This window comes from Anolis sagrei, chromosome X, assembly GCF_037176765.1.
Source record: "Anolis sagrei isolate rAnoSag1 chromosome X, rAnoSag1.mat, whole genome shotgun sequence".
Lineage (NCBI taxonomy): Eukaryota > Metazoa > Chordata > Lepidosauria > Squamata > Dactyloidae > Anolis > Anolis sagrei.
Genome location: NC_090034.1, coordinates 56804833 through 56821479, shown reverse-complemented (window position 1 = coordinate 56821479; position 16647 = coordinate 56804833). Strand labels below are relative to the sequence as shown.

Here is a 16647-nt window from a genome sequence, read left to right as displayed (position 1 = left end):
TTGCTAGGTTGGCAGGATAGCGTGAGCTCACCCTGCCCCATGGCTTTGAACTGCTAACCTTCAGGTCAGCACATTCAGCAGCAAAAGGGTTTAACGCATTGTGCCAAATTAGTAAAGATTTGTTGTTTTGGAGCATTTCAAGATGTAGTTGTTTTTCAATGTAACATAGTCTGTAATTTTCTGGGGTGGGAGAGGGATGATGTGATAGACAATGGCAGCTGTGTGCTGTTGTTTTTCCCTTATCAGCCAATCACACGGCTTTCTGCACAGTCGGTCTCTTGCTTTGATTTGTAAAAACTTTAAGAATTTCCTAAAAATCAGTGGATGACTGAAACATTCTGAAACTTGGCAGGCTTAAAGTCGCAAAGGTTGCCTACAAGTGTGCCAAGTTTCATCCCAAAAGCCACAGAAATGATGCAAGGATGTGATTGACAGCGGCAGCTGTTTGATTTTTTCCTTGTCAGCCAACCACGTGACTTTCTGTAAAGCTGCCCTCCCTTTATTTTTAAAAACTTAAAAAAATTCCTAAAAATTAGTGGATGACTAAAACCTTCTGAAACTTGGCAGACTTAAAGTTGTAAAGGTTGCCTACAAGTGTGTCAAGATTCATCCCAACAGCCATTGAATTTTTTTTTTGTCGTGTCAGGAGCGACTTGAGAAACTGCAAGTCACTTCTGGTGTGAGAGAATTGGCCGTCTGCAAGGACGTTGCCCAGGGGACGCCTGGATGATTTGATGTTTTTATCATCCTTGTGGGAGGCTTCTCTCATGTCCCCGCATGAGGAGCTGGAGCTGATAGAGGGAGCTCATCCGCCTCTCCTCGGATTAGAACCTGTGACCTGTCGGTCTTCAGTCCTGCCGGCACAGGGGTTTAACCCACTGCGCCATTGGGGGCTCCAGCCATTGAAATGAGGCAAGGGTGTAAAATTCAAGGCGTGTTTCTGCATCATCATCAGCCATTGAAATGATGCCGAAACACGCCTTGAAATTTACACCTTTGCCGCTAATTGAACAAATCTTAACGAAATGATAACTGAGCTTTGGATTATAAAACGAAATGGGACACCTCTGAATCTCCGAAACAAAATACTAACCGGATTTCAGTTTCACACAGGTCTAGGGTAAAGGTAAAGGTAGTCCCCTGACATTAAGTCCAGTCATTTCTGACTCTGGGGTGTGGTGCTCATCTCCATTTCTAAGCCCAAGAGCCTGCGTTGTCCGTAGACACCTCCAAGGTCATGTAGCCGGCATGACTGCATGGAGCGCCGTTACCTTCCCGCCGGAGCGGTACCTATTGATCTACTCACATTTGCATGTTTTCAAACTGCTAGGTTGGCAGAAGCTAGGGCTGACAGCGGAAGCTCACGCCGCTCCCCGGAATCGAACCTGCTACCTTTCAATCAACAAGCTCAGCAGCTCAGTGCTTTACTAATAACCTATTATAAAATTTGGAGAAGAGACTTTCTGTGGCCTCATCAGGAGGGTGGCCAGTTCCGATTCTAACCTTGCTTATTCAGACAGCTTTTCCTTCTTGTTTTCTAGGGACCTCCCCCGCCCCAAATTTGACCAAAGTTATACACAGGAATACATGGAATTTGTCTGTTAACGTGTGTGCTCCGCATACTTCCCTAGGATGGAAACTTGTTTAGAAAACCACAGAAATACTCCGATCGCTTTGAACTTGGAGGCACTCTCCAAATCTTTCTCGGAAAGGAAACCAGAAATGCCGGTGATTCAAACTTTTATTCTTCTTATCTTCCACAAAAAAGAATGAATGAATGAAAGAAAAAAGAAAAGAAGAAAGGAAGAAACATAATGCGGATCCCCCCCTCTAATTCCCCCTCCAAGTTCCTATACTCTTGGAATTAAGTAAGATGGAGTTGGAAATGAAGGGCGGATCTGTTTCACCCCGCATGTCAGTCCGAAATTTAAAAGCATTGAAGTCCTTTCCCTTTGGGGCTTTCCCTTAAATTTTGGACTAAAACACAGAGCTCCTCCTTTGCACATCGGAAGGTGTTGTCTAAAAATAACAGGAGAATCGAGGCGGTTGTGGACGGAGTAAACCAGACACACACCTCCCATCATCCCCTTCTCCTGTTAAACGGCAACTTGTGTAGCTCCGCTGTGTTACATTCCACAATTTCAGCCTTCAGAGTGTGTCCCAGCCCCTGCATGTCCCAAAGTCCTCCTGCCTCTGGGGGTGCTGCGCCCACACCTTCCAGCTTATTTTGCAAGCCGCTCCCATTTTTCCACAGAACGGCATTAGTGTTTTGCATCCCTCTGCCCACAGCTAACTGCTTTCAGATTGGGCAAAAACGGAGATCCGAAAGCACGAAACTGCGCACTCTCGGTGCTAAAAAAATAACAATCTGTGATGTGCAAGTTTTCCAACAAGGATCAATGAAGTTAATGATGCCTTTGGATGATGTTGTTCAAGAGGCCTGCGATTACTATCGGGATGCAGGCCATAAAATTGAGAAAGAATGATGGGGCGATGGATCCAAAACTGCGCGGTCCCGATGCTGCAAAAATAACCATCTCCAATATGCAGCTTTTCAATGAGGGTCTTTTGATTATTCCTGTCTTTTTTATTATTCCTGTCTTTTTGATTATTCCTGTCCTTTTGATTATTCCTGTCTTTTTGATTATTCCTGTCCTTTTGATTATTCCTGTCTTTTTGATTATTCCTGTCCTTTTGATTATTCCTGTTGATTATTCCTTGGATGATGTTGTTCAAGAGCTCTGCAGTTCTTATCTTCAAGACGTGGGGCCCTAAAATGGAGCAAGGTCGGAGTACAAAAAGGCAAAACTGCGCAGTCCCGATGTTGCAAAAATAACCACACTCAATATGCAGCTTTCCGTCGAGGGTCTTTCGATCAGTGCCGCCCTTGGATGATGTTGATCAAGATCTCTATAGCTGTTACCTTCAAAACGTGGGCTCCTAAAACGACGGGGCAACGGATCCGAAACTGCGCAGTCCCAATGTTGCAAAAACAACCATCCTCAATGCGCAGCTTTTTGACAAGGGTCTTTTGTTCGGTCCTGCCCTTGGATGATGTTGTTTAAGATGTCTACAGCTGTTACCTTCAAAACGTGGGCCCCTAAAATAGAGAAAGGTTGGAGTCCGAAAAGGTGAAACTGCACAATCCTGATGCTACCGAAATAAAACAAAACCCATCCTCAATGCGCAGCTTTTTGACGAGGGGCTTTTGATCAGTCTGGCCCTTGGATGATGTTCAAGAGGTCTTTGGCTATTGCCCAATAATAGAAAAAAGGGGACTCCAGTCTCCTCCGGGTCCGAAGAGCGCCAACAACGGATTTGGCTGCTCCAGAGGCATTCGCTTGCGCTTTCAGAAAAGGGACGGATGCTCAGTTGTGCTGCCCAGCCAGGTCTTGTGCGATGAACTTGCGTAGCCGCTCCAGATACTGGCTGTAGAGCTCGATGTCGTTGTGCCCGGCTCCCTCAACCCAGAGGGGCTCGACAGCTTTGGGGCAGCGTTCGTAGAGGGCCAAGCCGTGGGAGAAGTCAATCACCTCGTCCTCTGTGCCATGGATGAAAAGGACAGGGGAGGTGATCCGGGATACTTTGTCGATGCTGCAGAAAGACAGGGACAAAGCAAAACAGAAAGACGGCTCTTAATAGTATAAATATTTGAATCATAGAACGCTCAATTCAGAAGGGACTCCAAAGGCACAATTAAAGCACCCCTGACAGATGCCCATCCAACCTCAGGAGAAGGAAACTATCGGACTCCCACGTGGAGGATTCCACATTTGCAGCTTTCATGTGGATCTGTTCCGGGTTTTATACTCACTTTGGGAAAGCGTCAAAGCAATAGGTCTTCTTGGTTTCCGGAAAGGCCACCCGCATGCCCGAGGTGAGAGGTGAGTGCAAGACCACAGCGGCACATTCATAGCGGGAGGCTAGGTCCACTGTGGGCACCGTCCCAATGCTCTGTCCATATAGGATAATATTCTCAGGGCTGATCCCATATCTGGGGTAGAGGGAGAGGGGGAGAAAAGGACACCGTTTCCAGAGCTGGTGGTGTATGGCTCAAAGAAATGAGTTGGAAGGAGGTCTCTAGAGGTCATCTAGTCTATCCCCCTTTGACCAGGTGCCCACCTTAACCTCTTACAGTTGGTCATCTAACCTATACCCACTATTGCCAGGTTCCCATCATGACCTGGGAAGGGGGTCTCTAGAGGTCATCTAGTCTATCCCCCTTTGACCAGGTGCCCACCTTAAACTCTTACAGTTGGTCATCTAACCTATACCCACTATTGCCAGGTTCCCATCATGACCTCCAGAGTTTGGAAGGGGACCTCTTGGGATCCCCTTCGAAAAACAGGGATAGACTAGATGACCTCTAGTCTATCCCCGCTATTGCCAGGCTCCCATCTTGACCTCCAGAGTTTGGAAGGGGATCTCCAAAAGTCATTTAGTCTATCCCCCGTTGACCAGGTGCCAACGGGGAATAGACTTACAATTGGAAAGAGATCCCCAGAGGTCATCTAGTCTATCCCTGCTTTCGAAGGGGATCCCAAGAGGTCATGTAGTCTATCCTCCTTTTACCAACTCACCGGGTGCGCAGCGCCTGCCAGGCGGCGTCGACATCAGCGTAGAGGTTCTTCTCGGAGGGCTTCCCGGTGCTGACCCCATAGCCCGAATAGTCGTAGGAGAAGATGTTGCAGTTGATGCGGGTGCCCAGGCTGATGTAGAAGCTGCACATCTGGCCCAGGTCCACGGCATTCCCATGTGAAAACAGCACCGTGAACCTGCCGGGCGTTCGGAAGACACATACAGGGAGGTTACATGGATAGAGAGTCTCAGTCCGCTCCGGACTGTAGTTCGAACTTTAAAGGGGCACTCTGATGTCCTGAAGGCAAGATCGGAAACAAGAGGGATTTTCCTCTACTTGCCACTCCACTTCTCCAAACTTACATAAAAGTATTATTATTATTATTATTATTATTATTATTATTAACATACTAGATCGCTAAGTTGCTCTACGTAAGATTTGGTTTTCAATCCTTTGATCATTTTGGTCGCCCTCCTCTGGACATATTCCACCTTGTCCATCTTCTGTTTGAATTGATTTTCCTAGAAGTAGACATGGGATTCTTCCATGTAAGGTCTGACAAAAACATAAGAGAGCGGGACTATGACTTCCCTTGATCTAGACCAGGCCTGGGCAAACTTTCCAACTTGGGGCCCGCATGCTAGTATTCCCTGCTAGGAGGACGGTTTGCCCGGTGATGGGAAGAAAGAAGGGAAGGAGGAAGGAAGGAAAGAGAGAAGGAAGGAAGGGAGGGAGGGAGGGAGGGAGGGAAGGATGGAAGGAGAAAGAGGGAGGGAAGGTGGAAGGAAAGAAAAGGAAGGAAAGACTAAAAAGAATGAAGGATGAAATGGTGGAAGGGAAGAAAGAAGGAAAAAGAGAAGGAAGGCAGGAATAAAGGGAATGAGGAAGAAAAGCGACAAAAGGGTGGAAGGGAATGGAGGGAGGAAGACGAAAGGGAAGGAGGGAGGGAGGAAAGATAGAAGGAAGGAAAGACAAAAGGGAAGGAAGAAGAAAGAGAGAGGGAGGGAAGGTGGGAGGAAAGAAGGAAGGAAAGACAAAAGGGAAAAAGAAGGGTGCTTGGAGGGAGGTAAGGAGGAATCATAGAATCAAAGAGTTGGAAGATACTTCATGGGGCATCCAGTCCAACCCCCTGCCAAGAAGGAGGAATATTGCATTCAAATCACCCCTGACAGATGGCCATCCAGCCTCTGTTTAAAAGCTTCCAAAGAAAGAGCCTCCACCACGCTCCGAGGTAGAGAGTTCCACTGCTGAACGGCTCTCACAGTCAGGAAGTTCTTCCTCATGTTCAGATGGAATCTCCTCTCTTGTAGGAAGGAAAGAGAGAAGGAAGGAAAGACAAAAGGGAAGGAAGGAAGAAGAAAGAGGGAGGCAAGGAGAGAGGAAAGAGGAAAGAAAGAAAAGACAAAAGGGGAGGACTGAAGGAGAAAGAGGGAGGGAAGGAGGGAGGGAAGAGGGAAGGAAAGATGAAAGGAAGGAAAAGATGGAAGGAAGGAAAGGAGGAAGTAAAGAGAGAAGGAAGGACAAAAAGGAAGGAAAGACAAAAGGGTGGAAGAGAAAAAGGAAGGGAAGAAGGAAGCAAAGAGAGAAAAGATGTAAGGGGATGGAGGGAGGGAGAAAAAGAGAGCGAAGGGAGGGAGGGAAGAGAGAAGGAAGGAAGGATGAAAGGGTGGAAGGGAATGGAGGGAGGGAGAAAGAGAGAAGGAAGGGAAGACAAAAAGGAAGGAAGGAAGTGGAAAGAGGGAGAGGGAAGGAAGGAGGAAAGAGGGAAGGAAGGAGGAAAGTTTGGACTGGAATAGAGGGAGGGAGAAAGAGAGGGAAAGAAGGGAGGGAGGGAAGAGAGAAGGAAGGAAAGACAAAAGGGAAGGAAGAAGAAAGAGAGAGGGGGAAGGAGGCAGGAAAGAGGGAAGGAAGGATGGAAGGAGAAAAAGGGAGGTAAGGGTAGGAGGGAGGGATGGAGGAAGAAAAGAGAGAAGGAAGGATAAGATGGCGAGAGAGAGGAGGGCCTAAGAAAAAAGCCCAAGGGGCCGCATCTGGCCTCCGGGCCTGGGTTTGCCCATACCTGATCAAGACACAACTCTTGATGCATCTATAATTGCATTGGCTATTTGTGCTGCTGCAGCACACTCTTGGCTCACCTTCAGCTTTGGCCCACTTAAACTTCTATATCCCTTTCACATGAACTATGACTTCCCTTGATCTCTAGACACTACTATGAATGTGGCTGAAATTGCAATGGTCTTTTTGTGATCTGGACACTAGAGTCCTATGGATGCCATCTAGAATTGCACTGGCCTTTTCTGCTGCCGTGTTACACTCTTGACTCAGGTTCAGCTCGTGACGTACTAAGACCCCTAAATCCCTTTCACATCGATAATTACTTCATTTGTTCTAAACGCTCTTATGGATGCCATCTAGAATAGCATTGGCCTTTTTTGCTGCAGCGTCATACTCTTTACTTAAGTTCCGTGTAGATGCATGAAGACCCCTAGATCCCTTTCATATGGACTTTGACTTCCCGTGATCTGTGGATGCTGCTGAGAATAGTATTGGCCTTTTTGTTGCCTCATCACACTCATAGGTCAGGGCTTTAGTGCAGTGGGTTAAACCACCAGCTGCAGAAAATCTTGCTGATTGAAAGGTCGACAGTTCAAGCCCGGTTTGGGGTGAGCTCCCAACTGTCAGCTCAGCTTCGGTCTACCTAGCAGTTCGAAAACAGCAATGTGAGTAGATACCGTTTTGGCAGAAAGGTAATAAAAGGCACCCATGTGGACATGCTACGATTTGATCAGGACAACAAAGCGCCTCAGCATGGTAGAGCCACAGCACCTCCCTGTGGTTGGAGCCGAGCACAGCCTCCAGATGCCAAAGATTGAAAAAGATGGGAAGCCTTTACCTCTGTTTATGTCTTGTCTGTCTTGTTAATTGATTAACAGCACTGAATATTTGCCGTATATATGTCCTGTAATCCGCCCTGAGTCTCCTCGAGGAGTTAGGGCAGCCAACCCGAATATAAGCCGAGGCGCCTAATTTTACCACAAAACCTGGGAAAACATATTGACTCAAGTATAAGCCGAGAGTGGGAAATGCGGCAGCTACTGGTAAATTTCAAAATGAACATAGATATCAATAAAATTACATTAATTGAGGCATCAGGAGGTCAGACGTTTTGGAATATTTACATAACACTGTAATTTAAGATAAGACTATCCAACTCTGAATAAACCATTATCCTAACCTTCTTCAATGTAAATGTGCTTACGTTTCCTTCCAATAATGAGAGTAAAATAATAAATGTAATAAAAAAATTAATAATAGAGTCAAATAATAAATGTAATAGAATAATAATAAAATAATAAATGTAATAATAATAAATAGAGTAAAATTAAAAAAATAACAGAGTAAAATAACAATAACCTTGACTCACTTGGGGGGGGGGGGCTTTTTCAGCCTAAAAACGGGCTGAAAAACCTGGCTTATACCCAAGTATATATGATAAATAAAGTATATTATTAAGTTCTTGTGGGTTTTTTCGGGCTATATGGCCATGTTCTAGAGGCATTTCTCCTGACGTTTCACCTGCATCTATGGCAAGCATCTTCAGAGGTGGGGATGCTTGCAATAGATGCAGGTGAAACGTCAGGAGAAATGCCTCTAGAACATGGCCCTATAGCCGGAAAAAAACCCACAAGAACTTAGTGATTCCAGCCATGAAAGCCTTCAACAAAGTATATTATTATTAAGTCAAAGCTGAGCTTTTGACGTACTAAGACGCCTAGATCCCTTTCACATAGACTATGACTTCCCTTGTTCTAAAGACTCCACCTTGAATCGCATTGGCCTTTTTCGCCGCAGCGTCACACCCTTGCTTAAATCCATGAAGACCCCTAGATCCCTTTCATGTGGACTTTGACTTCCCTTGATCTGTGGACACTGCCGAGAATTGAATTGGTATTTTTAGCTGCCACGGGCCTATACTAAGACTCCGAGATGACAACTTCCCTTCTCTCTAAGAGAAACCATTGGCGAGGACCAGTCGACCGGTCAGAGCAGGAGGGACGATTACCACCTGTTTGGGGGGGATTCCCTTGTGCTCACCTGGCGCCTGGTGCGCAGCGGACGTACATGCAGCCCACCCGGTTCCCCCGGCTGCTTTTGGTCAGGAAGACCTCCATGGTGTCGAGCTCACGCTGGGTGTACTGGAAGTCAGCCCGGTCAGACAAATGTAGTTTCCAGCGGGCCAAGGCCCCACTCCGAGGGGAGGATCCACCACCACCGGAAGAGGAAGACCCCGCAGGCTCCGGTTCAGGGACGATGGCGTATGTCGGCTCCGGTGGCAAGAAGGCCAGCTTGGCGGCGATGCGCCCGGGGCACGGCGGGCAGCAGAAGAGGCAGCAGAGTTCGCTCACGGAGAGGCCGTTCATGGCAGCGGAAGGGCCAGAACAGGGTCTCTTGCTGTGTGTGTGTTAAGGTTATTGGAGGACCTCCCGAATCAAAACAGAGGAGCCCGGTGGTGAAAGAAAGGACAGGGCGGGCAGAAGCAACGTCTTTATGACATCTCCAGTCGGAACGTGCGCCTCCCACATTCCGGCGCCAGGTTTGAGAATCCCGGTGCGGTGCTTCGTCTCTGGGAAATGTTCCAAGGAAGGTCCTATGACAAAACCAAATGGAAGCATTGAACCATAGAAGAGTTGGAAGAGACTCCCAAAGGTTATTCAGTCCAAACCCCTTCTTTCATGCAGGAAAAGTACAACCAACCCACCCAACAGATGTCCATCTACCCCAACCTTCCTAATGCAGTGACCACTTAATTATTTTTATTGCTACTTCATAACTGTCATTTTGTAACTGTTATGAATCGTCATGTAAATATCTGATATGCAGGATGTATTTTCATTCACTGGACCAAATTTGGCACAAATACCTGAAACACCTAAATTTGAATACTGGTGGGGGGAATTGATTTTGTCATTTGAGAGTTGTAGTTACTGGGATTTATAGTTCACCTATAATCAAAGAGCATTCCGAAATCAAAGAGCATTCCGAACGAATATTCAATATGCGCAAAGGTGAACACTGGTGGAGTTTGGGGAAAATAGACCTTGACATTTGGGAGTTGTCGCTGCTGGGATTTATAGTTCACCTATAATCAAAGAGCATTCCGAACTCCACCAACAAGGGAACTGAACCAAACTTGGCACACAGAACTCCCATGACCAACAGAAAATATTGGACGGGTTTGGTGGGAAGGGTTTTGGAGTTGTAGTTCACCTACATCCAGAGAGCACTGTGGACTCAAACAATGATGGATCAGGACCAAACTTGGCACAAATATTCAATATGCGCAAAGGTGAACACTGTTGGAGTTTGGGGAAAATAGACCTTGACATTTGGGAGTTGTAGCTGCTGGGATTTATAGTTCACCTAAATCAAAGAGCATTCTGAACTCCACCAATGATAAAATTGAACCAAACTTGGCACACAGAACCCCCATCATCTACAGAAAATACTGTATTTCCTGATGGCCTCTGGTGATCCCCCTGACACCCCCTCACTTATCCGACATAAACGGGCCGGCAGAACGTTGGATAAATGAAAATGTCGGATAATACAGTCTCCTACTGTTAGCAGTCTGACATGGCGTTAGACACCTAGAATACTAACAACAGGGACTGAAAAGGTTCAGGCAAGGCAACACGTCGGGGCTAGAGCGGCCCAGCAGGAAGTACCCGGATGCAGAAGAGAAGCGTGGAAATCACAGAGGGAAGGAGGGAGGACGCTTCCGCTTTCAGTCCTGCCTCTTTTCCCCCTTTCCTCCCTCCTCTTCCTCCTCCTCCTCCTTGTCTTGCCTTTTTCACTTATTGGGAATGGAGAGAGAATTGGGGAGCGCTCCTTTAATTGAAGGGGAAATGCTGGAGGAAAAGGAGGGCATCGGATAATAGCATTGGATAAGACAGAATGTCAGATAAGCAAAGGTCGGATAAGCGAGACTGTAACTATGTTATTGAAGGCTTTCATGGATGGAATCGCTGGGTTGCTATGAGTTTTTCGGGCTGTATGGCCATGTGTTTCTTACCCACCTCTCCTCGTGACTCGAGGCGGCTTACAACATATTTAAAAACACATAATGGCATAAGGAAAGGAAAAGGAAAAAAATACTAAAAAGGAGTAACAGAGCGATTTCCTGGCCAGAGTGAAAAGGAAGCACAAGATGAGCTCATGGCCTTTTGTCACTGAAAAGAAACAAGGGTCAATTTATGGCATCCGATGCTCCGCCAGATGCAGCTTGGAAAGAAAGAAAGAGGGAATTAATTCCCTGGGAATTAATTCAGAGTAAACAGATAGCGGAAAGCAGGACAAAACCCGACATCCATTCCACATAAAATATCCCTTGGTGGAGTTGTACTACACAGTCCCTATACAAAGGCGAATATCCTTTTGTCTTGTTACTTAGAGCAGTGGTTCTCAACCTTCCGAATGCCGCGACCCCTTAATACAGTTCCTCATGTTGTGCTGACCCCCAACCATAACATTAATTTCATTGCTACTTCATCACTGTAATTTTGCTACGGTTATGAATCGCAATGTATCTGAATCGCAATGTATCATTCACTGGACCAAATTTGACACAAATACCCGATACGCCCACATTTGAATGCTGGTGGGGTTGGGAAGGGATTTATTTTGTTATTTGGGAGTTGTAGTTGCTTGGATTTATAGTTCACCTGAAATCAAAGAGCATTCTGAACTCCACCAACGATGGAATTGAACCAAACTTGGCACACAGAACTCCCACGACCAACAGAAAATACTGGAAGGGTTTGGTGGGCATTGACCTTGAGTTTTGGAGTTTTAGTTCACCTACATCCAGAGAGCACTGTGGACTCAAACAATGATGGATGTGAGCCACATTTGGCATGAGTACTCAATATGCCCAAATGTGAACACTGGTGGAGTTTGAGGAAAGTAGACCTTGACATTTGGGAGTTGTAGTTGCTGGGATTTATGGTTCACCTACAATCAAAGAGTATTCTGAACCCCATCAGCAACAGAATTGGGCCAAAGTTCCCACACAAAACCCCCATGACTAACAGAAAATATTGTGTTTTCTCATGGTCTTTGGCGACCCCTCTGATACCTCCTCATGTTCCCCCCTCCCGGGCTCCCGACCCCCAAGTTGAGAAACGCTGACTTAGAGTGACCCTATGAATCTCGTAAGATTTTCTTAAGGCAAGGAGTCCTCAGGAGTGATTTGACCAGTGTTTTTTTTTAATCAAAACCCCATGGATTTGATAGGATTTTCTTAAGCAACGGATATGTTTTTGACCACTCATATTAGTCCCTAGACTAGAAAGTGATGTTGCATCCTTTGTAATATTAAAATATTGCGATTATTATCATGATGTTTATTTATATCCTGCTTTTTCTCTCCCACCAGGAGAATCAAAGCATCTAAGTATTCATTATTAGTATTTGAATGTATTATTATTATTATTTTGTGTCAGGAGCGACTTGAGAAACGGCAAGTCACATCTGGTGTGAGAGAATTAGCCATCTACAAGGATGTTGCCCAGTGTTTTTACCATCCTGTGGGAGGCTTCTCTCATGTCCCCGCATGGGAAGCTGGAACTGACAGACAGGAGCTCACCCCGCTCCCCGGATTCGAACCATTGACTTTTCAGTCAGCAGTCCTGCCAGCACAAGGGTTTAACCCATTGCACCACCAGGGGTTCCCTATTATTATTATTACTATTTTAGTAGTATTAGAATGTATTATTACATTATATTAATACGAGGGGTATTTTTTAAGTAAGGTCCGTTTTGGTGTAGACACTAGTAGTTCGCGCACATACTGCAACGAGTGCCTGCGTCGTGTACCGGCATGCCTCGGGAACAACTGTGCTCAGTTTCCGCTCTGTAGCTAACCTGTACGGTTCTGTTCTGTGCTTTAAACATGTTTAAGACTGTCAACTCACCCTCCGCATGTGAGGTTCGCTCAGTGATACGGTTTTTGTCAGCAAGGAACCTGCCTGCTGCAGAAATTCATTGACAGATTTGTGAAGTGTACGGTGATACTGTTATGAGTGAAAGCAAAGTGCGTAAGTGGGTGCGACAATTCAAAGATGGCCGTGACAACGTCCAAGATGAGGACCGCTCCGGTCGCCCTTCTTTGATTACAGACTATTTGGTTATCGGAGCAGGCGGCAAGTTTTTATGAAGAGGGTATTTTAAAATTGGTTCAGAGGAATGATAAGTGTTTGAACAAACTTGGCAACTATGTTGAAAAATAGAATGAAGTATGTACTTTCTGAAAATAAATTTACTTTTTTGAAATAAACTTTCATTGTGTACTTATGTCCCAAAGGACCTTACTTAAAAAATACCCCTCGTATTATTAATTATATTATATTATATTACTATATTATTATACATAACATTACATTATTATTATACATAGCAGAGCTCTGTATGGGTTACAGGTTAAATAATGGATACATAGCCGCTTTGAATCTCTTTACGGAGAGAAAAAGTGGGGTAAACATAACAATAATAATAATAATACAATCTAATACTAATAATAGGATATATAGCCACTTTGAGTCTCATGGTGGGCAAGAAAAAGTGGGGTAAACGTAACAACAACAACACACTCTAATAGTAATAATGGATACATAGTCACTTTGAGTCTCCTGGTGGAGATAAGTGGGGAAACATAATAAGGATAATAATAATAATAGTAATACATTCTAATACTAATAATGGATACATAGCCACTTTGAGTCTCCTGGTGGAGGGAACAAGTGGGGTAAATATAACAACAACAACACCACAATCTAATACCAATACTGGATACATAGTCACTTTGAGTCTCCTGGTAGAGAGAAGAACTGGGGTAAACATAATAATAATAAGTCTTTAAATGTGTCGTGGTGTTACTGTCTAATGCTTATTGTTATTGTTTTAATGTTTATTGCTTTGCTTTATGAGTTTATTTATTGTTGTATTTGTTATGCTGTTGTTTTATTGATGTGTTGGGCCTTGGCCTCTTGTAAGCCGCACGGAGTCCTTTGGGAGATGTTAGCGGGGTATAAATAATAATAATAATAATAATAATAATAATAATAATAATAATTGCAATCCCAGGTGACAGCATGATTGAAGAGAAACAACTGGAAAGCTGACACGATATGAGGATTTAAAGATCGAACTGCAGACTCTGGCACAAGCCAGTCAATGTGGTCCCAGTGGTGATCGGCATACTGGGTACAGTGCCTAAAGACCTTGGCCTACACTTAAACACAATCGGCGCTGACAAAATTACCATCTGCCGGTTGCAAAAGGCTACCATACTGGGATCTGCACGCATTATTCTCCTAAAACATTTGGGAAGTGTCCGACGTGTGATCCATTACAACAGCCAGTAGAGTGATCTTGTCTGCTGTGGACTAATCTTGTTGGGTTTCAAATAATAATAATAATAATAATAATAATAATAATAATAATAATAATGCATTCTAATACTACTAATGGATACATAGCCACTTTTGAGTCTCCTGGTGGAGGGGGAAAGCAGGGTAAATATAACAACAACAGAATCTAATACTAATTGATACATAGTCACTTTGAGTCTCTTGGTGGAGAGAAAAGCAGGGTATACACAACGACCACAACAACAATAAAAACAATAATACATTCTAACACTAACAATGGATACATAGCCACTTTGAGTCTCCTGATGGGAGAGAAAATGTGGGGTAAACAGTAGAATCAGAGAGTTGGAAGACACCTCGTGGGCCATCCAGTCCCATCTTTTGCCAAGAAGCAGGAAAAATGCATTCAAAATTGTATAACAATAATAAATTCTATCCAGCAGGAGACTCAAAGTGGCTTACACTGAAAGCATCTCCATACAATTTAAAATCTGCAAATATACAAACATTAAAACAGAATTACATATCACAGGTATTTAACATCCAGTTTAAAATCCATTCCTGTTAATGGTCTCTTCAAGGTAAACACCCCGAGCTCCTTAAGCCACTCCTCATAAGGCTTGGCTTCCAGACCTTTGACCCTTCCATGGACACCTTCCAGCTTCTTAAATTATAATGAATGACAACTAGATTATTTCAGGGGAGATCTGACCAAAGTAGAATAGAGTCAGACTCTATGTAGATTCCTATAGAGTCTAGATCAGTGGTCCTCAACCTGGGGTCCCCAGGTGTTTTTAGCCTTCAACTCCCAGAAGTCCTAACAGCTGGTAAACTGGTTGGGATTTCTGGGAGTTGTAGGCCAAAACACCTGGGGACCCACAGGTTGAGAACCACTGGTCTAGATGATCTTCAGGGATCCCTTCTGACTCCTATACCCCAGGGAACCTCCTGCCACATGACACACTAAGAAGCTATGGGCTAGATGGCCTCTGGGCGCCCCTTCCAGCCCTATGCTAGACTAGATGGCCTTTCAAATATTCTAGATGGCCTTTAGGGGTCCCTTCTGACATTTATACCCTGCGGAACTTCCTGCCACATGATGTACTAAGAAGTTATGGACCAAATGGCCTTTGGGTACCCCTTGCAGCTCTACGCTAGACTAGACGGCCTTCCAAATAGATAGTCTATATCAGTAGTTCTCAATCTGTGGGTCCCCAGGTGTTTTGGCCTACAACTCCCAGAAATCCCAGCCAGAAACATCTGGGGACCCCAGGTTGAGAACCACTGGTCTAGATGAACTTTAGGGGTCCCTTCTGACTCCTATACCCTGGGGAACCTCCTGCCACATGACACACTAAGAAGCTATGGGCTAGATAGCCTCTGGGCGCCCCTTCCAGCCCTATGCTAGACTAGATGGCCTTCCAAATAGATAGTCTAGATCAGTAGTTCTCGATCTGTGGGTCCCCAGGCGTTTTGGCCTACAACTCCCAGAAATCCCAGCCAGAAACATCTGGGGACCCCAGGTTGAGAACCACTGGTCTAGATGAACTTTAGGGGTCCCTTCTGACTTCTGTACTCTGGCACCTCCTGCCACAAGATGCACTATGAAGGTATGGACTAAATGGCCTTTGGGTGCCCCTTCCTGCTCTGCACTAGACAAGATGGCCTTCCAAATAGGTAGTCTAGATGACCTTTAGGGGTACCTTCCGACTTCTATACCCTGTGGAACTTCCTGCCACATGATGCACTAGATGCAGCCCAGAATCGGGTTGGCTTCTTCAGCTGCTGCATCCCACTGTTGGCTGATGTTCAGAACCGGACACAAAAGCGTTACCAGGTGAGGAGCTCTGACCAAAGCAGAAGAGAGCGGGAGTATTGGCTTTCCTCGAGTGTAGACACGAAACTCCTTAAGGATGCAGCCTAAAAGGCAGGCCTCCCCAAAGATCCTTCTTTCCCCTTCCCTTTCCCCCCAACTGAGGGGCGATTCCCCTTTGGTGGGGCCCCCAAGCGAGGAGGAAAGAGGGTCCCCCCAAACCTCTCCAAAAGACTCACCTGGGCGCACAGTGATGGGAGAAGGCGCACGGGGCGCGACTCGGTCTGCTGCTCTTTCTCGTGGCTTTGGCGCCCCTCCGGCTCCCTCTTTCTCCCCCCAAAAGGGCTTAGTCCGAGGGCAAGGGTCCCCCCAAGCTGCCTTCAGCCCCCTTGGCCCCCTCCGCCCCCAACCCTCCGCCTCAAAACCCCTTCTAAACAGCCCCCGAAGCTGCCTTTCCGTGCGCTCTGCATTACGCACCAGCTTGGCCAGCAGCAGCTTTGGGGCTCCTTCTCCTCCTCCTCCTCTCGAGGAGGCGGATGTGACCGCAGCGACATCCGCACTGGAAGTGACGACGGACGCGGGAGGAGCTCTAGAACCCCCTCCCCCCTTTTCCTCCCCCGACACGCGTTCCCACGAGACAGGTGCGGGCAGACACGCGTCTGCGCCAAAGCTCCTGTAGCAAACCAAGACCTCCTGAGTGCAGAAGTGGCTTCATAGATCCATCTGGGAAGAAGGGGGATTCGAAGAGAAAATCCTCTTATATTTTGGTCCTGCCTTCTTCCTGAACTAGGGACACAACAGAATATTATTATTGGGTTCTTGTGAGT

General features: G+C 45.8%; 1 protein-coding gene across 1 annotated transcript; it reads right to left on the bottom strand.

The window, feature by feature from the left end:
- Positions 1 to 1723: 1723 nt before the first annotated feature.
- On the bottom strand, positions 1724 to 16389 carry LOC132781020 (alpha/beta hydrolase domain-containing protein 17A). Its single transcript, XM_060784934.2, has 5 exons — positions 16060 to 16389; positions 8675 to 9227; positions 4581 to 4775; positions 3815 to 3994; positions 1724 to 3594 (listed from the first exon to the last, which is right to left on the bottom strand). Exons 2-5 carry the CDS (start codon positions 8998 to 9000, stop codon positions 3369 to 3371), a joined length of 927 nt encoding a protein of 308 aa, XP_060640917.2. The 5' UTR covers positions 9001 to 9227; positions 16060 to 16389; the 3' UTR covers positions 1724 to 3368.
- Positions 16390 to 16647: the final 258 nt, after the last annotated feature.